The 20136-nt window shown below is 41.2% G+C and overlaps 1 protein-coding gene across 1 annotated transcript in view; it reads left to right on the forward strand.

Moving 5' to 3' along the window:
• Nucleotides 1–16545, forward strand: part of BMPR1B (bone morphogenetic protein receptor type 1B) — a 208213-nt gene extending 191668 nt beyond the window's left edge. The window contains exons 10-12 of the mRNA XM_006084635.3: nt 8168–8343; nt 11290–11420; nt 16385–16545. Of these exons, the coding sequence (XP_006084697.1) occupies nt 8168–8343; nt 11290–11420; nt 16385–16510 (433 nt within the window). The 3' untranslated portion in view covers nt 16511–16545. The remainder of the gene's footprint in view (nt 1–8167; nt 8344–11289; nt 11421–16384) is intronic.
• Nucleotides 16546–20136: the final 3591 nt, after the last annotated feature.

A 20136-nucleotide genomic window follows, 5' to 3' on the forward strand; every position in this document is an offset into this window, starting at 1 on the left:
GAAGAGTTTCAGTTCTGAAGTTCTGTGTTAAGAACCCTGAGATGCTCAGGATTTAATCACGAAAGCCATAAATGCTGTTGAAAAGTGAGGCTGAAACTCTCCTCCTTAGTTAGCATCTGACTGGGCAGAGCTCAGGGCAGCGAATCAGTCCCACAGCTGTTTGCAAGATGACCGGAAACACGATGGGCATGCACAGCCCTTCTTCTGGAGGCTCCTGAGGATCATTCATGCCCTGGGAGGTCATTTAGTCTCCCTCAGAGGGTGATTTAATATTATCTGGTATATGTGGTTAATTTCAAACCCCACTTGTAAGCCACAAGCAAACCCATGGCCTCCCTCACATGTCTTTTGCCCCCAATCCTTCCTTCACTGTTCTTAAGAGTTCAGTTCTTTATTTATTTATCTATCTATCTATCTATCTATCTATCTATTTATTTATTTATTTATTTATTTCAGAGATAAAGGGAGAGGGAGAGAGAGATAGAAACATCAATGATGAGAGAGAATCATTGATTGGCTGCCTCTTGCACACTCCGAACTGGGCATCAAGCCCGCAACCTGGGCATGTGCCCTGACATTGAACTGTGACCTCCATGGCTCAACCACTGAGCCACGTCATCCAGGCTTATATTTTTTCAAGCGTTTAGATTATTAAAGTGCACATGTTTGTTTCTGCTCTTTCTCTATTACCTTTTTACCTCCCTTCTTCCTCTCCCACCTTTCCTCTCTGTTTTAGGCATCAGCAACATCTACCAAAAGACCCTGCATGTGTGCAAAGGCTCAGTGAGATAGAGCAGCCTCGTTGCAGCCAACAGGGGTGTTCCTAACTGGCTCCCTGGGCCATAATGGGTTCTGCATGTGACTTTCACAAGCCTGTCAGTCTCCCCGAAGTTGCTGGACCAAGCAGGGGCTTTTTCCTTTGCATAACACTTCTTGGAAGAATTCCTGCTATCTTATATAATAAAAGGGTAATATGCAAATTGGCCAAGCGGTGGAACTATAGGAATGCCCCTGGCCCCCCACCCCAGCCAGCTCGCCCCTGATGGCCCCTATCGGGTGGGTCAGCTGGACCCCACCAGTGCATGAATTTGTGCACTGGGCCTCTAGTGGATATATAATTAGGAGAGGCTTACTTACCATGAAAAATATTTAATACAAAGCAAGGTGAAGACAGATACTAGGTTTTTTAAGATCTCCTTTATTTCCGGACACCAATATAAAAATGTGTTGCCTGCCCTTCATCCAGTGTATGACACTGACGTTAAAAGGCGTTCCCTGTTCCACTGAGTCCTGTGGGGAGCTCAGATTCATTTTTCAGACCTCTCAGGATCCTGTCTGGAGGCTCCACTTTCAGCCTATCGGATTCAGCAGGAGTTCTGTGATTGCCTCCCTCAGTTACTCTAATCCTGTGGTGCACACACACCACTCGAGGAACCAGGCCAAACCAAGGAGGACACTGCAGGCAGCCTGCCCAGATGTAGGCAGTAAAGCGGCTCCCTGTCTGTAGACATTAAAACCAATAATGCCTGGCTCAGTTGGTTAGAGTTATACCATGCATTGGAAGGTTGCGTGTTCGATTCCTAGTCAGGGCCTGTGTGTCTCTTTCACATTAATGTTTCTCTCTTTCCCTCCCTCCCTCTCTTAAAAAATTCAGTAAAAAAACAAAACTAAACTAAAACCGGTAACAATGATCACCTTGTGCCCAGGTTCTAAACAGTGTCAGTGATGACATACATTTCCCAGCAGGTGCATTGCTTCCACCTTCCCCTCCTAGTAAGCCCCTCCCTGGCACGTGCAGAGAAGAAGGGGAACATCTTAGTCTTATTTCATTTCCGCCCTTCCCTCCTCTCCTCTCCGTTTTCCTTTGTCTCACAGCATCAGAGTCTTTGCTCCCTTCCCGGGGCCTGAAGCAGTTGCCTTGGGAGCTCTCACTTGTGTGTCCTCCTGGGTGAGAGGTGCCATTCAGAGTGTGCACACCCTTAGGAGGCCTCTTGGTCTTCAGTGTAGACCTCTTACTCTCTGTGCTGGCTTCTTCTTCTTCTTTTTTTAATTAACATACCACTGTCATCCAGGGGACTTTGGTCAGGAACATAGCTGTTTTCATGCCTCTTTATGCAATCCCAGCTGAGGGCACTCTGCATTTTCAGATTCATATACAGATAAACTTCATCCTCCTCATTCTCACCTAGTACAGTAAGGACCTCCATGTCATTCACAGTTCTTTGCCATTTCAGCCCTCTCCCTCCCATGTATGTTGTACTGTTTCTACATGATGTAGCTACTGGTTCTTTTCTTCCCCAAATACCATCAGCTCAAGGTACATGTTTTGTAGGATATTGTGTAAAATTTAGGGATAACATTCATGCTACCAGAATATTTTCCTGATTTTTTTCTTACAGGGGTTAACATCTTCTCATAACCCAGAGCAGAGGGGAGACCCCTCTTCTCCCTAGCTGACTTGCTCGTTGCCTCCAACCTCCCAAATTACTGTTATTTATTTCTCAGGAAACTTTAGGTATTTTTATTTTATCCTGTCCCAGCTCTACTTTCCCTAAAGTTCATAAAGAAAAACACCCATTAGAGTGAAAAGTGTGATTTCAAAACAAAGGAAGTTTTTTCTTTGAGAGCAATCTACTTGACATCCCTTAATTTATTTTATTTGTTTGTTATAATTTTATTCTCTTCCAATTCTACTTAAGTCTGTATCAAACCAGTACTCACATTAACAGGGACAAAGGCTGTGGTGGATCTGATGGTGGCATCCTATATAATAAAACCCTAATACGTAAATAGACCGAACAGTGGAACAACTGGACACTGTGATGCGCATTGACCACCAGGAGGCAGATGCTTTACGCAGGAGCTGCCTCCTGGTGGTCAGTGCGCTCCCACAAGGGGAGCGCCACTCAGCCAGAAGCCGGGCTCATGGCTGGCGAGTGCAGAAGCGGTGGCAGGAGCCTCTCCCACCTCTGCTGCAGGCGGGCAGTAAGGAGTGAGGGGCCCTGGACTGCGAGAGCCCCGGACTGCAAGAGGGACATCTGACTGCCGGCTTAGGCCCAATCCCTGGCAGGTGGACATCCCCTGAAGGGTCCTGGGTTGTGAGAGGGCACAGGCCGGGCTGAGGGACCCCTCCCCCCCAGTGCACTAACCCGTTAATTATAAAATCTAGTTAATTAAAAAATCACAAATGGGGAACAATGCCCCTGTAATTCTGGAACCCAGTTCTTCAATCATGAAAGTGAGAAGAAGTTTTCTGTATAATGAATGCAATGCCCATGATTTTGATGGGATATTTTCAGTTTTCTGGTAGAAACTTTTTTTTTCCTGTAATTTTGTTGTTTATTGAGACATTTTTTGATGGTTAGAGCCTTCTGCCTCTAACCTATGCCTTCATCATTGAAACGTATGTCTTTCTTGTTCTTGATCCTCCTGAGTTCTTTTTAATTAAAATATATCTAATTCTAGTTTATAGGGGTGGGGAAGGGCAAAAGTAGGTTTACAGTTGTGAGTATGCAAAACAGAGTTAATTCTTGTGTTATTATTTATTAATTATTGTATTATTTTCCATAGGAATAAGTGTAACCCTACTTTTGCCCCACCCTGTATTTTAAACATAAAAAAGTAGAAAAAAATAATGAAACACTTATGCAATAACTTTTTTTTTTTTTTATAAATCCTCACCTGGGCATATTTTTTCCATTGATTTTCAGAGAGATTGTAAGGGAGAGGGGGAGAAAGAGAGATTAGATAGATAGATAGATAGATAGACAGACAGACAGACAGACAGACAGACAGAGACATCAATTGGTTGCCACCAGCACACTCCCTGACTGGGGCTGGGGATCAGACCTGCAGCCCAGGTAAGTGCCCTTGTCAGGAAATCAAACCCACAACCCTGCAGTGCGTGGGTCAATGCTCTAACCATTGGGAACCACCGGCCAGGGCTCATATAATAATTTAAGGTCACCAGATGTTACCAATTTGCCTTATTTTATCTGGTCTTTCTTTTTAAAACAAATACAGTGTTGAAGATAGCCCTGTTGCATTCTCTTCCCTACTTTATTCCCCATTATCCCTGGCAGAGGTAATCAGTACCTGAAGTTGGTATTTATCTTTCCTGTATATGATTTTAAAAATTGGCTCCATGCGTGTGCAGCCACTGCAGTACATAGGGTTATGTTGTGGGTTTGGAGCTGTTTTCTCTGACTCTGCTCCCTTGTGAGTGTCCATCTCTTCTTGCCATCCTTGTTTCTCACCCCTCCCCAGCCCTCAATGGAAAAGGAGGGGGTGGGGCGCTGAAGGTACCCTGACCTTTTCTGCTTCCTTCTTTGCTCTTGGGCCCTCCTCCAGTTACTCCCTACCTTGTACTTGCATGCTCTGCACCATCCCACTCTACTTGCTGTCTCTCTTTCTCCCTTTCTTCTCGGTGTCCCAGTGAGTTTAATTTCTGTTTGTGGCCTTGAAGATTACCAAGCTCAGTTTTTCTCTGTCCTTATTTAGGACAGGTAAGATCATGTTTCTGAAAACCCAGGAGAGAGATGCAGGGTAATTACTTTCAAGTACAGAAACCCTCCTGAGGGAAGAAGAGGCAGAGCTCTATGTTTTGGAGGATCTGATGTTTTATAATATCAGATGTGAATTACAATTATCATGGTTGTTGTTTCAATGTAGTTCTAAAGGCATTTGCCTTTAGGTTAATAGTAATCATTTGCAAATTAATTTGCTTAACAAAATTCTATTTGTCCTCTGATTATCAGTAATATCTCACTTTATGATCTATACATAATAGAGACTTTTACATTTATCCTTAAATTATCCAAAGTGAACTTAACTATAAACAGTCCTCTTTCTTCTTTCATTTAAAGTATATAATTTGCCTGCCTGGTGCAGAACAGGCTGTGAGTGGAGATGGATCAGTGCTCTCCTCTTTAGGGACAGACCACCTGGTTGTGACAGATAGTCAGGGCTGAGAGGAGTTTACAGTCTTAGGCGGAAGACAGATATTTGTACAGATACTACAGGTGAGCATATTTATTCGGGTACCGTGAGGAAAATCACCGAGGGTGGAAAATCACCAAGGCGGAGGAGGGACAGTCGTGCCCAGCATTCCTAGCTTGTATAGGAACTGGTTTTGGGGGATTGGATGGGCATACAAAATCCTTGACTGTATGTTCTTCAGAGTTTGAAGGTTTAAGAGCTTAGAGGTGAACTCTATATAGTCTGGCCATCACAAATCTTGACTCTATTATAAGATAACAACTAACTTTCAGTTTCCCACTGATGTTTCAATGTCACACATTCCATTAGCTCTTCCTGACCTCCCAAATACAAATAATGCATTAAGGAGCTAAGAGTAAGAATGGAAAGGAGTTGCCTAAAATCTTTATCAGCTGTGGTCAGAGTATATCTTTGACCTGAATGCACTCCTGTGGGGCCAATGCTAAGATGGTTTTTGGTTTCCTTTCGCAGTAATGTTCTGGAACATAATGTAGGCTCTTTGCTGTCTTTCCATCTGCAAACCCTCAGGTTTGTTTCTCTGCATAGAACTCAATTCTGTAGCTGGGGTCACCACTGTCTTCTCTAATGATTCATAATTATAAATTATAACACACGCACACACACACACACACACACACAGAGCACATTAATGAAATCCTACTGTGTGCTCACAGGAGAGGTGTCAGTGGAGAGACCTTACTTTATAATTGAAGGTGGAGCTTTTGCAGCATCTTTTAAATCTGATATTTTCCCATTTTATCATTCAACCTCTTCTCAGCTCACTTGCCTTCCTCACCATTTATGACTTAGGTACACAAATGACATTTGTTATTATACCATGTGGGTAAATACTAAGAATTTATGTTTTAACTTCATTTCCTAGTCAGAAAAGAAGCCAGAACACTAAGACTTACATTTACAGATGATAAGAAATACCAGCTATTTAGGGTTTTTTTCAGTGTTATAAATTTACACTTTAACTTTTATTTTAGGAAAATAAACTCCATCAGTCAAAGCTCCTTGGAGATCACAAGGGGCCTCTGGGTACACTTGTGCCATGTCTGCTGCAGTAACTCTAGAGTAAGGATTTTAGGTGGAAGTGAATTTTAAAAGGTTCAGAGAAAGAAGCTTTGGATTTATAAGTTTTAGTAACTGTAAACAGTTTTGAGATCTACAGAGGGGCATTTGCTACCCTTTAAATTTTCCCAAATGACAATACGTATTTTATGTTTAGAAGACAGAGATTGAGGCAATAAAATCCAGCCAGGAAGCTCCCCTACCCCCAACAAAAGGCACTAGTGTTTTGGAAAGCCTGGTATTGCCTGTGACTCAGCAAGATAAAGGTGATGTTCCATATTTCTAACTCTTTTCAGTGTTGAGGAGAAATAACATGTCAATGCTTGAGAGTCAATGGAGTGTGATAAAAAAAAAAAAGAAAAACAAACAAACAAACACTTTCTTGGGAATCAGGAGATAGGCAGGTTTATCAAAGATGTCCCCCAAACTTCAATGTAATGAATTTTTGTACCTTTTCTGTTTTATAGTTTCTTCACCCATCAGCACTAGGGTTTATTGCTCTTCTTCCTAGTTCTATTCATTTCTATTGAGGTAGTTCTTGTTAAACCTGCTATGTGCACACTCCTGTGCTGGCGGCAGTGTTATGTCTCCTTTAATCATCAACCTGTCAGGCAGTGGTAGTTCAACCACTTTGAAACATGGATGCAGCACTGGGGACCCAGCTCCCAGCACGGAGGCAGCGGTTCTCCAGGCCCAGCCTACAGACTGGGGTCCATTTATCACAAATTTCCTTCGAGTCTACAGGAAGAATTACAAGTGGGTCATGTGAAATTTTCATAAAGATAAAGATATTTTATTCAACTAGTGGCCTGGTGCACAGATTTGTGAACCTTGAAAGCAAATTGATTAGAATTCCTGGTGCTGCCGCAGCTCGAAGGGCATCTGCGGAGTGTGTGTGTGTGTGTGGGGGGGGGGGGGGCGGTGGGGGATGAAAAAGAAAGAAAACTAATGCTAGGGTCTTCCAGCTCACAGAGCTGGCTCCAGTGCAGGGACTAATGCAGGTGGTTCCGGGTGGTGGCCGGCAGGGCGGGACTGGAAGAGATGGGCCAGGCATGCCCTGGAGCCAACCTCCCATGGTCCCTTCCCAGCCCCCAGCCACACTTGGGGTGGCACCTTGGCTCGAAGGGCATCTTCAGAGTGAGCAGGGTCCCTCCAGTAGGTAGGGTCCCTCGGCCTTGCCTGTGGGGATCGGGCGGAAACCGGCTCTCCGACATCCCTCAAGGGGTCCCAGAGTGCGAGAAGGCACTCTGCAAAGTTGCTGTCGTACAGGGTGTGGGACCCAAATGCAAGTGTGAAGTAAACCAGATTCAGGGCCAACAGTGCCCAGCAGCAACATAACCCACTGCCGAAGGAGGAATTGCGTGGCCCCTCGAGCGCCCCCCTCAAGGAATCGGGCTCCCTCCTCTCTGGTTCCAGGGTGCATTACCCAAGAACTGCCGCTGCCAAGTCACTGCAGCTCGGCAGCTCCTGCATTGAGCATCTGCCCCATGGTGGTCAGTACATGTCATAGGTACCGGATGGTCGGATGGTCACTTAGCCTTTTATATATATAGATTACTCCTTCCATCCTTTTATTAAAAATATATGCTATTTGATTCATGAAATGTGATAGTAGAAAGCTTTTTTAGGTCCCTGCTTATCAAAGTAAAACATTTACAAGTCTTTGTTGGTTCTCTGTCCCCCTTCCCTTTTTTCCTTGTTTGGCTATCTAAAAGCCTCATAATACTTGGCTTAAAAAATACTGCCTCAAATAATCCAGTTTTGTATTGCGTAATTCATTTTTCAGAAGAAAGTTATTGAAATACGAAGGAAAGGGAGATATTTTTTAAGCATTTCATTTACGTTTAGCAATTATGTAGAGTTTATATTTGATCTGGTGGTAATGCAATCTTGTATTCTGATTGTCATCTTCATTGTGTTTTTACCCATGAATATTTAATATAACTCTTGGCCAGAAATATTTTTCCAGGAAATGGTTTTCCCTGAGGGATACCTTTTCCCATCTTCCACGAAAGCCCTGGTTCAGGAATCACCTTGATTTGACACTTGGTTCTCTTCAGTACTGACGGTGCTCTGCTTTACTTTTCCTTAGCGATACAAATGAAGTTGACATACCACCCAACACTCGTGTTGGCACCAAGCGCTATATGCCTCCAGAAGTGTTGGATGAGAGCTTGAATAGAAATCACTTTCAGTCTTACATCATGGCCGACATGTACAGCTTTGGGCTCATTCTTTGGGAGGTGACTAGGAGATGCGTGTCAGGAGGTAAGTACCAGTGGTACCATTGGGCTACTACAATTCCTTTTTTTTTTTCTCTCTCTTTTTTTAAATCCTCACCCGAGGATATTTTTCCATTGATTTTCTTAGAGAGAGTGGGAGAGATAGGGAAATAGAGAGAAACATCGATGTGAGAGAAAGAGATCAACTGATTGCCTCCCACACGCACCCGGGCCCGGGCCCAGGAGGAGCCTGCATCAGAGGTATGTACCCTTGACTGGAAGTGAACCCAGGATCCTTTGGTCTGCAGGCTGATGCTCTATCCACTGAGCAAACCAGCTAGGGCCAAATCCTTTTTTCTGATCAGAAATCAAAGTTGTCTACAAAATCAAATTTTGTCCTTTATTTCTGTTGACCCAGTCATAATCCTCCTAGGAAATAATACTTCACATCATAGAATTACCTTTGACTGCATTCTTCTCTCCATCTATGACTGAGGCATCTCTTCTAGGCACATTGTCAACTTCCTCTGTCTTTTCGAAGATCATCCTGTTCTATTATATGTATTGTCTCACTTCTCTCTTGAACTCTTTCTCCAGCCGTTGCTTTATCAAGTTAACCTCCTTCTCTACCCCTTCCATCTTCTTCTTACCAATCTGCTGGGCCCCCTGCCCAACTCTAGTGCCCCATTTCCTGTGGCTTCCTCTGCTCAGATGAAAAGACATAACTGTGGGGTGGGACACCCATTATTTAACCCCCCTCCCTACTTCTTAACCTTCTACAATACTTACTCATAAAGCAATTTGAAAACATCAGTTTTTATCAAAATGAAATTAAAGCATACGAATATTATTATTGGTCATGGTAATCTTTTTACAAACATAAAGTTTCCCTAGTAAGACTAACTAAGGAAACATCCTTAAATATTCAGAGGTGTTATTATTGCTTGTAGCATTGTGTCTACTGCTGCATAATTTGTCTTTTAGTAGATTCCAGCACCTTTCAGTTGAGGAGCTGAGTCTGAGGCTCTTTGGTATCAAGTATGTTGTTTATGGTTCTAGTCATGGTTGTGCTTGATAAGTAAATCCTGGTACTGCTGCTCTTCCTCTTGATGGAGGTGAGTTAAACTCACCTTCATGAAAACTGGAGCTTGCCCAATATTCTGAAAGTGTAGCCTACAGTTAACTAGTACTAGCACTTGTATCTGTAAACCTTTGACAAGTTAACTAACTTTTCTTTCTTTCAGTTTTCTTATCTTAAGAGGGAGATGGATTATTGCACTACCTCAGGGGGTTGTGAGGTTTTTGTGATTGTAAAGAGAATTAACATTGCCTGACCCATAAATAGTACTCAATACATGTTAGCTGTTATTTTAAATTTTCACTTTGGTTGGTAGAGCCTTAACTTACATTTAGAATCCTATTGAAATATAAAGGAGAAACAGTTAATCAATAGGCATTCATACTTCTGTAGCAAGATCATCTTCATTGGTGCAGTGCCTTCTAATCACTCTAGAGATTCTGAATTTCTCATTAGCTTAAGTTGAAATAGAGCACATCCCCTCTGAAGTGAGAGAACTCTTTTTGGTCCAAAGGAAGTTTTTTTCTGATTCAGATATTGAATAAATCTCTCATCATATTATGAAGAAGAAAAGGAGTAACAAAAACATAAATTAACTAACTGCCTATGCTTTGATTTTGTTTTGTAAAGAGGAAGTGAGCATGCTTTTGAACAAAATGTTTATACTTATTTAAGACTAGAGGCCTTGTGCATGAATTCGTGCACAGGTGGGGTCCCTCAGCCTGGCCAGCAATAAGGTCAATCGGGGCTGTCTCACCCAGTCCCGATCGGGGCCAGCCAGCCGGGGGGAGGGACCTCGGGAGGTTAGCCAGCTGGGGGGAGGGACCCTCAAGAGGTTGGGACCATGGGAGGATGGCCAGCTGCAGGGGGTTGGCTGTGGGACCGCACAGACCACCTGGCCAGCTGAGGGTAGGGACCGAGGGAGACTGGCCAGCCTCAGGAGGTTGGCTTTGGGAGCACACTGTCACCAGGGGGCAGCTCCTGCATTGAGCATCTTCCCCCTGGTGGTCAGTGCGCGTCATAGTGACCGGTTGATGGGTTGTTCGGTCAACCGGTCGTAATGGTTGCTTAGGCTTTTATATAGAGAGAGATAGGTTTATAGGAGTTGAAGGAATAGGATAATAAAAGATTACTTTTCAAATTAAGTTTCCCTGGAAATCTAAAGCAATTAGGGCAATAAGAAGCCTGTATTTGAAAGCCTGTGGTTGGAATATGGGCAAAATGATTCTTAGCTTAAAAACAAGCTGGGGTACCCTGGCCAGAGTGGCTCAGTTTCTTGGGTGTTGTCCCATGAACCAAGTAGCTGCCGGTTCATTTCCTGGTCATGGCACATGCCCAGGTTGCAGGCTTGATCCCAGTAAAGGCCAGGAGGTAGCCGATCAATGTTAATATTTTTAGGTGTGTACAATTCTCTAAATTTTAAATATGGAAGAATGCATTCTTATTATTAAGCAGAAAAAATGTAAATGTGACATTTTATTCAAGTAGAATACACTGCCAAATTTATTATGAGATTCATAATCTCATATTGCAGTAATAGAAATGATCACATATTATACGTATGAGTTTGGAATGTGTCTGCCAAATTTGCATGGAGATTTAATATAGATTTTTTAAAAATTTTGGCATACAAGAGCCTTTGTAAAATTGGAAATAAATTTGAGGTGCTTATTTTACTTAGCTTTTGGAAATTAGAAGAAAAGGATTGAAGACCTAAAGTAATATGTTTCATTGGGATTTTCATTCATTTAAAAATTAGATTGTCATTTGGCAACATTTTTTTTAAGATTTATTTTGCTGTTTTTCAGGCTTGTCTTTAGTACCGACAGAACTTTTTTTTGAGAACAGTTTGTATGTTAGAATTTTATTTCCATTTCACAGAAAAAAAGTATAATAGTAAAACTGTGTTTTCAGGTGCAGTGGAAGAATACCAGCTTCCCTATCACGACCTGGTGCCCAGTGACCCCTCTTATGAGGACATGAGAGAGATCGTGTGCATCAAGAAGCTCCGTCCCTCATTCCCCAGCCGGTGGAGTGGCGATGAGGTAAGGTTCCGGGAAGCCATGTGCTATAGAAATTTTCCCTTTTTGCCAAAATTCCAAATATTGATTGCAGGAGTTCTTATTCTTCTTTGTTCTGTTGGTGGTGATAGTGATGCCTCAGTGTGATGATTTATATGGTGCTACGTGTAATGTGGTAAATTGTTCCTTTTTTCCTAACTTGATTTTGCCGCTTCCAAAATATATTGAGTGGGTTAACATTTAGCCATCATAACAGGTAACATTATTCCATTTATTTGTGATGTCCTGACAATGGCATAAAGGCTCTATTTCTCTCTCTGTGTGTTTTTATTTTTATTTTTTACTTTTTAAAAAATTCTTTATTGTTTAAAGCAGTGGTTCTCAGCCCTCCTAATGCCGCAACCCTTTAATACAGTTCCTCATGTTGTGGTGACCCCCAACCATAAAATTATTTTCGTTGTTACTTCATAACTATAATTTTGCTAGTTATGAATCGTAATGTAAATATCTGATATGCAGGATGTATTTTCATTGTTCGCGACCCACAAGTTGAGAACCGCTGGTTTAAAGTATTACATATGTCTCCTTTCCCCCCTATTGATCTCTCCCAGCCATTCCAACCCCCCAGCATATGCCCTCACCCCCCCAGTGTCTGTGCAAATGGTTTATGCTTATTTGCATGCAAAAAAGTCCTTTGGTTGACCTCCCCACCTCCCCTGCCTTCCTTCTGAAGTTGGACGGTCTGTTCAATGCTTCTATGTCTCTGGACCTATTTTTGTTCATCAGTTTATGTTGTTCATTATATTCCACAAATGAGTGAGATCATGTGATATTTATCTTTCTTCAACTGGCTTATTTCGCTTAGCATAATGCTCTCCAGGTCCACCTATGCTGTTGCAAATGGTAAGAGTTCCCTCCTTTTTACAGCAGCGTAGTATTCCGTTGTGAGGATGTACCACTGTTTTTTAATCCACTCATCTGCTGATGGGCACTTGGACTGTTTCCAAATCTTAGCTATTGTAAATTGTGCTATTATGAACGTAGGGGTGCATATATCCTTTCTGATTGGTGTTTCTGATTTCTTGGGATATATTCCTAGAAGTGGGATCACTGGGTCAAATGGGAGTTCCATTTTTTGAGGAAACTCCATACTGTCTTTCACAGTGGCTGCACCAGTTTGCATTCCCACCAGCAGTGTAAGAAGGTTCCTTTTTCTCTGCATCCTCCCCAGCACTTGTCGTTTGTTGATTTGTTGATGATAGCTATTTTGACAGGTGTGAGATGGTACCTCGCTGTTGTTTTGATTTGCATCTTTTGGATGATTAGTGACTTTGAGCATCTTTTCATATGTCTCTTGGCCTATGTATGTCCTCTTTTGAAAAGTGTCTATTTAGGTCCTTTGACCATTTTCTGATGGATTGTTTATCTTCCTTTTGTTAAGTTGTATGAGTTCCCTATAAATTTTGGAGATTAAACCCTTATCAGATACAGTAGGTCCTTGGGTTATGTCAGAGATCCATTCCTACAGCAACATAACGTGATTTTCACTGTAAGTGGGAACCCGCTACATAAGCACCTACGTCACTCACATGGAGCACATACACAGCAGTAATGAAGTGAAACAGTAAAAAAATTTAAAAGAAAGATAATTCCTGACCTTTACTTGTAAATTAATAATAAAAAACATAAAGCACATAATGCACATACGTCGAAATGATGGAATTTTTTTTTATATAAATAAATGGGAGATGGCGATGTAACCCGAGGACTGCCTGTATAACATTGGTAAATATGTTCTCCCATGCAGTGAGCTTTCTTGATGTTTTTTTTTTATGGTTTCTTTTGCTGTGCAGAAGTTTTTATTTTGATGTAGTCCCATTTGTTTATTTTCTCCTTAGTTTCCATTGCCCTAGGAGCTGTATCGGTAAAGATATTGGTATGACATATGTCTGAGATTTTGCTGCCTATGGATTCTTTTAAGATTTTTGTGGTTTTCCCATCTTATGATTAAGTCCTTTATACATTTTGAGTTTATTTTGTCTATGGTGTAAGTTTCATTTTTTTTGCATGTATTTGTCCAATTTTCCCAACATCATAGATTGAAGAGACTATCTTGACTCCATTGTATGCTCTTGCCTCCTTTGTCAAATATTAATTGAACATAATGGCTTGGGTTGATTTTTGGGTTCTATGTTCTGTTCCATTGGTCTATATGTCTGTTCTTGTGCCAGTAACAGGCAGTTTTGAGGACAGTGGCTTTGTAATACAGTTTGATATCTGGTATTAAGATCCATCCAATTTTGTTCCTCTTTTTTTTTTTTTTTTTAGAATTGCTGCAGCTATTCAGGTTTATTTATTTATTTTTATTTCATATTTGGAGAGTTTGTTCTAGGTCTGTGAAATATGCCATTGGTATCTTAATGGGGGTGCATTGAATCTATAGATTGCTTTGTGTAGTATGGGCATTTTAATGATGTTGATTCTACCAATCCATGAACACGGTATATTCTTCCTCTATCTCTTTTTTCAATGTCCTGTAGATTTCCGAGTATAAGTCTTTTACCTCCTTAGTTAAGTTTATTCCTAGGTATCTTAATTTTTTTGTTGGAATGGTAATGGGATTGTTTTTTTAGTTTCTCTTTCTGTGAGTTCATTATTGGTGTATAAAAAGGCCATATATTTCTAGGTGTTAATTTTGTATCCTGCTATATTACCAAATTAATTTATTAAGTCTAGTAGTTTTTTTGATGGAGTCTTTAGGGTTTTTTATGTACAATATCATTTCATCTGTGAATAATGACTGTATAACTCCTGCTTTTCCAATTTGGATGCCTTTTATTTCTTCTTCTTGTCTGATCACTATGGATAGTACTTCTAGTACTATGTCGAACAGGAGTGGTGAAAGTGGGCATCCCTGTCTTATTCCTATTCTTAGGGGAAATGGTTTTAGTTTTTGTCCATTGAGTATGATGTTGGCTGTAGGTTTGTCATATAAGGCTTTCATTATGTTGAGGTATGTCTGTTTCTGACAGGGCTTTAGGTGGGGGTGGTGCTATATCGCTATCTGGTACTGAATGGCCCCTGTTCAAACCAGTCCCTGAGGGCTCTGTGGGGCTATTCAGTCTTTATTTCCTTTGTAAAGCTCAAGGTGTAGGCTGTTTATGGCTGTATTAGCTCTCTTGAGGCAGTTGGGAGGGGCTGGCTCTGCAGGAGAAAAATGGCTGCTGAGATTTGGAGGGTCATGAACTCCTGATCACCTCTCACTGTCCTGTTCTCCTCCACCGCCTCTTCCCAGACTCCACAAATCTGCACCTCTACCTGCATCGCAGCCTCGGGTGAGTGTTTGCCATTGAAAGTCCCATGAACGGGGTTTAGCAAATTAAAGCAAAGACAAAACAGAGGCAAAACAACCACGTGACTGCCAGTTTCTCTCCCCCTGGCACCCCGTGGCTCAGGCAGCTCTTCAGGCCACCCTTCTGGGCGCAGCCCCTCATGGCTGTGGACTTAGATCTAGATTCCCCAGCTGCCAGCACCCCTGTGGACTTCCTTTCCACAGTCGGATGTTACATCTGTCCCCAATGGACACGGACTTGGTGCAGCGCAGTTCCTTCTGGACCCTCTTGGCCCGGTGGTCACGCATCTCTTTCCAGCCCAGATCCCTGAATTCTACCTTCTCCAGGCGTCCTCTGCCCTTCCCGGCTGTGATTGTCTCACAGCTCTGTCTAATTCGACTACTCTGGAACAAGGTGCAGGACATGTCTGCCTATTCAGCTGCCATTTTTCCTCTGTGTGTGTGTGTGTGTGTGTGTGTGTGTGTGTGTGTGTGTGTGTTTAAAGCATTATGAGTTTTTCTCCATGAAAAACACACATGCAACATTCTCACATTTTGATGAGAGAAAAGATAGGCATCTGAAAAATGCCATTTTCTATACAGAGAAGTGATACAAGTTGACCTAGTTGAGATGCCTGAGGATGCTGTGGATCTTTGTTAATAAGGATGAGGAGATGAGATTTGAAGGAATCCATGTGCAACGAAGGCTGTAAGGGTACAGTGGTGAAGCCTAAAACAGGTCTGCAAAGAAGCTGTGCATAAGGAGGAACTGAGTCGGGCGGGCCTTGCCTTCCCTGACGCATCTGCTCCACATCCTCTCCATCCATCCTCTAAGCTTGTACACTCACCAAATCCTGGAGCGCTCTGGCAGGCTGGCACCTTCAGAGATGCTTGAGCATCAGACATGTACCAGAGCCTGGGCAAACATGTGGGCAGAGCGCTGTTTATGAAATAATCCTTCACTGTTAAATGCATTTAAAAACAACCTTTGGATCATTGGTTTTATGCTAAATCATACATATGTTTTCCAATGAGCTATGCAGAAAGCTTTATGAGATGCTGGAGTTACCTTCCTTTGGAGCTGGTTACAGGCACTGGTATTACCCCAGATTCCTTCACTGAGGATTTCTAATGAAGTGAAATTGTGCTTTCAACAGGAAGACCAATAATTTATGTAGGAGAAAGTTTTAGCGAGGCCCCGCACAGGTCATGCATCTTGTTAAAAGCGACAGTGTGATGCTATTATTGTAGCAGACAGCTGCGACTTAGGAATAACCGTGTTTGTTTGAATAGTATGGAAGGAGATAAAAGATTTAAGCTGATCAAATGTTATAAACAAACCGGGAGTGTGGAGTGGAATACAGACTCCCTGCGTATTTTTGTATTTATTTAATGCTGACTTCAAAGACACTCTTCTTCAATCAGCACAACCACTTGCTTGCTCCTATCAGAAGGATGTTATGAAAATCTGTCTTAGTCATTGAAAATTTGCATGAAAAAAGAAGTGTTATGAAACATGGTTTTAAAAGGAGCTTTTGAAACTCCTATTCAAACTCCAGGAGCCCAAAATTAAAAGCCAAATATCAAGGGCCAGCCTGGCACATAGTAAATACATGTCTCTAACGCCACTCCCACTTTTCCGTTTCCCTCCCTGCAGTGTCTGAGGCAGATGGGGAAGCTAATGACCGAGTGCTGGGCTCACAATCCCGCGTCCAGACTGACAGCCCTGCGTGTGAAGAAAACACTTGCCAAAATGTCAGAGTCCCAGGACATTAAACTCTGATTTGAGGGGGAAAAAGAAGACAAAAGAAAAGAAAAAGAAAGCATCAGTGGAGAAAGCCAGCTCTTCCTCTCTTTGCGGGCAGAGTAGAAAATGTTCCCGAAGCACCCACAGTCCAAGCCTCGAACAGCCCTGCTTCCCAGCGGGTTCAGTGTCACCACTCGGGGAGCAGCGTGGACAAAGGCAGAAGTTCCCAGAAACAGGGATCCCTTGTGTGTGGCGGAGGTTGAAACCGCTCGGGTAACTTGTTGAAGACGTGGTGCACGTTGCTTTCTAAGAAAGCCCTGTATTTTGGGATTGCCCCCCCTCTTTTTATTTCTTCCTTTTCAAAAGATGCTTTAATTTTGCCAAAATATAACAAAGAATTTAGATGTTTTAAGGTTGTTTCTATTCTAGTTTAAATAATAACAATGAGAGTTCTTTGCAGAAATTCTGCTAGAAAGGAAATTAAAATGGTTTTTTTCATTGGTAAAATTTTGTTGCACTCTACACACCAGAAGACAGTCTGTGAGGTTGAAGACCACAGAATGGAACTGTCTGAACAGCCCGCCCCTGCCTGCTCTAACCACTTTGGCCAGCCCTGCTTGGGGGGCTGCCACAGCAATGTGAATGCACCTGGGTACACATACCACCTGTCTGGGACCAGCTTGGGGATTCCTGCAGGTGACCTTTTGCAGCTTCAGAGGATATGGAACAAATGAAGATTTTGTGTGATTCTATTGGAAGTCAGTGTCAGTGTTCTTCAGAACCACTTTGTGTTTCTGATTCTGTTAGGTATCTCTTTCATGGTCAAATCTCTTCCTTTTCATTAAACACAAGCAAAGCTTTTTTTTTTTTTTAATGTGCAGAGAACTGACCGGTGCATGCTTTTGATCTCTCAAACGAAAGGCTCAGTATTCAGTGAAATTGCCATCAGTTGAGTTGATGACCACACCCTTTAAAATAGAGATCACTGGCTCTTGTGTTGTAAGATGCCCGTGTTAGTAGGGTAGAGGATGGGGTTGGAGGTGCACATGGCTTGTTTCCTATATATGCAGAGAGCCGATCACAGAAGCCTGAGAGTAAGTGGTGCACACCTTATTTTGTATAGATAAAACCAGCTTCTTTTCATTATTGTCTGTGTCTTGTGTCTGAGTTAAGGGAAGGAGAGGAAGCATATGTCAGGTTAATGTAACTAAATTTTAATTTAACAATAGATAACTATATCCTCCGGATGGGACACACAGGGGAGAGTCAGTGGAAGCCACAAAATATTCTGGCTGCTGTGATTTATTTTTCTAGAATAGATATGGATCTAGCATGTACGTCATAAGTGGTAATTTCATATCTTTTATCTATTCTATTTTATTCTCATTATGTTCAGTTCACTTTTTAATTTATTATTTTTGTATTCTCTGTGGCACTTGTGCAAAACATCTCTTCACCCACTTAATTCTGCAGAGTTTTCACTATTGAGTCACATTGAGTCCAATCATGGACAGGGCGAACTTTCCTGAGCAACAGAAACATCAAGTTCAAAATTGTACACATCCCCCTCACCTGTATTCATTTACATGTTCTTACTATGGTTTTCCTTTACTTCTCAGAAATTCTGTAATTTAATAAGGAATTGGGAAATACTTCCTCCCTAGTCTTAAAAAAATAAAATAAAATAAAAGGCATTCCTTCCAGAATCCTGCAGAGGGCAGTGTTTTATAACACATTTGCACCACTTGGTGATTGAAGGATGGACGTTTTTTGAAATTTTGACAGCTGCATGAAAAATGAGAAAATATTTTCCTCACTTCTGAAGTCGGCTTGCAGCTGGTGACTTGTTCATTCGGAAAACACCCTAGAGCAGAGAGTGACTGTGAGCTGTGCTTAACAGTCTGAGAGAATCATAAGAAACACAGTGTTCCGTATTCAGCAATGACTTCCCAGTGCTTCATAGCCACATTTTGTTTGTAACAAAGAAATAACTTGGTTTTTAAAAAGTTCTTGAATATGAACAAAATTTGTTTATTATAAAGATTAAAAACAGTTGGCTCCAAATAGAATTTTAATCAGAATGCTGCTTCTGGTGTTATTAGAAGAACCTGAATGGCAATGTAACGGTTCCTTTCTCTTGTGTCAAATTGTGTTCTGTGTGATAGCTTAGAAGGAATATGTGGCTAGAACTAAGCGTGATAATCATCTGAGCCATGGAGAGAAACTTCATTACCTCTAATCAGATCATCTACAAACAAATCAGTAAACATTTATGCCCATAACTGGGGACATGTTTTGTTTCTTGATTTTTTCCTAAATTTAAGTGCGGTTGGACTTCTTAGATAAAAATGTGTGCTCTTTTAGGTAAGTTTTTATACATGATAACTGCAAATCAGAACATTTTGGGGGGAAGTGATGATTTGAAAATACACTTGATTTCTAGGGAGGTGTTGGTTCCAATGAAGAATGGCAGGAAACTTCTTCTATCTTATTTGTTTAGTTGCTTCGGAAAAATCAGTAGCTTACTTTCTAATTCTCAGTCTGATTTACTCATTATGAACATCTAAAAATTGTTCCTGAGATACTTCAAAAGACTTATTTAGTTAGTATAGTCTTTCAATGCAACAAGAATTTATTTATGAGTAGATTTTTTTTGTCTTCACAAAATTCATCTAACTTAAGGAACCCTAAATTGTTCTTAAAGAGACTACCTACTTACTTCCAAATTATCCTTTTTTATTTTTAAATTTCTAGTAGCTCAGAAGAAGTGAATTGTATTTTATTTTTTGTTTTACCTTTCTATAGAATAAGTGGGGACCTGGAAATTAATGATGTAGATGATTTCCTCTTATCAGGACTATTTCAAAGACTAAGGTTTTCTTCTAGTTGCTCCCCCCAAAGGAATCCTAAAATACTAGTTGCTAGCTAATATAAGTTTTGTATGCTAAGATGTTCAGGTTTATAGTTTATTATGTGTATATATATTATATAAATATATATGTTTATATAAATATTTTGTTCAGTTTGGAGTCTGGCACAACTCCATTTTGTGGATTAGAGAGTAAAATATTAGAGATGATAAAGTACTAAATGAAACATAATATTTATTTATAAAAGTGTTGTAGATTGTTAAATCATAAGTTACAGTGCTACGAACATTGTGAAGAGACAGGCCTTTGACCTCCTGGAAAGCACTGCTCAAAAGTGACTAGTGACCATTCTTTTTAGTATCAAGACATAAAGCATCTTAGAAAACATGCTAAGATTTTATTTACAGGGAATTCTTTGTTTCAGTCGTTGTGTAGTCAGGTATAGCAAGGACCGAATAACAGCCATAATTCACGTTCCTAGAGTCAAGCATATTCATTGGAAGTTACAGTGTTTTATGTCGCTGGTCTGTTCTAGCTCTCCATGTTTGTAGTTGGAAAGGCACTGAAAGAAGTACAGTTTTTAAACTTGAATTGTTCTGTGGTTATATCTCCTTGGAAAACTCAGTCACAAAGCAGTGGAAACGAACAAAATGGCATCCGAAGTGATTTAATTTAGCCATTATGATTCCTCTTGTAAAACAAAGCAGAAAAAACAATGCCATATTTTTTTTTTTGGAGAAGAGTTGGCAATAAAGAGTTTTGTTGTCTGTTTCAAAAGAAGACTCGTTGTGT

This window comes from Myotis lucifugus, unplaced genomic scaffold, assembly GCF_000147115.1.
Source record: "Myotis lucifugus unplaced genomic scaffold, Myoluc2.0 scaffold_12, whole genome shotgun sequence".
Taxonomy (NCBI): domain Eukaryota; kingdom Metazoa; phylum Chordata; class Mammalia; order Chiroptera; family Vespertilionidae; genus Myotis; species Myotis lucifugus.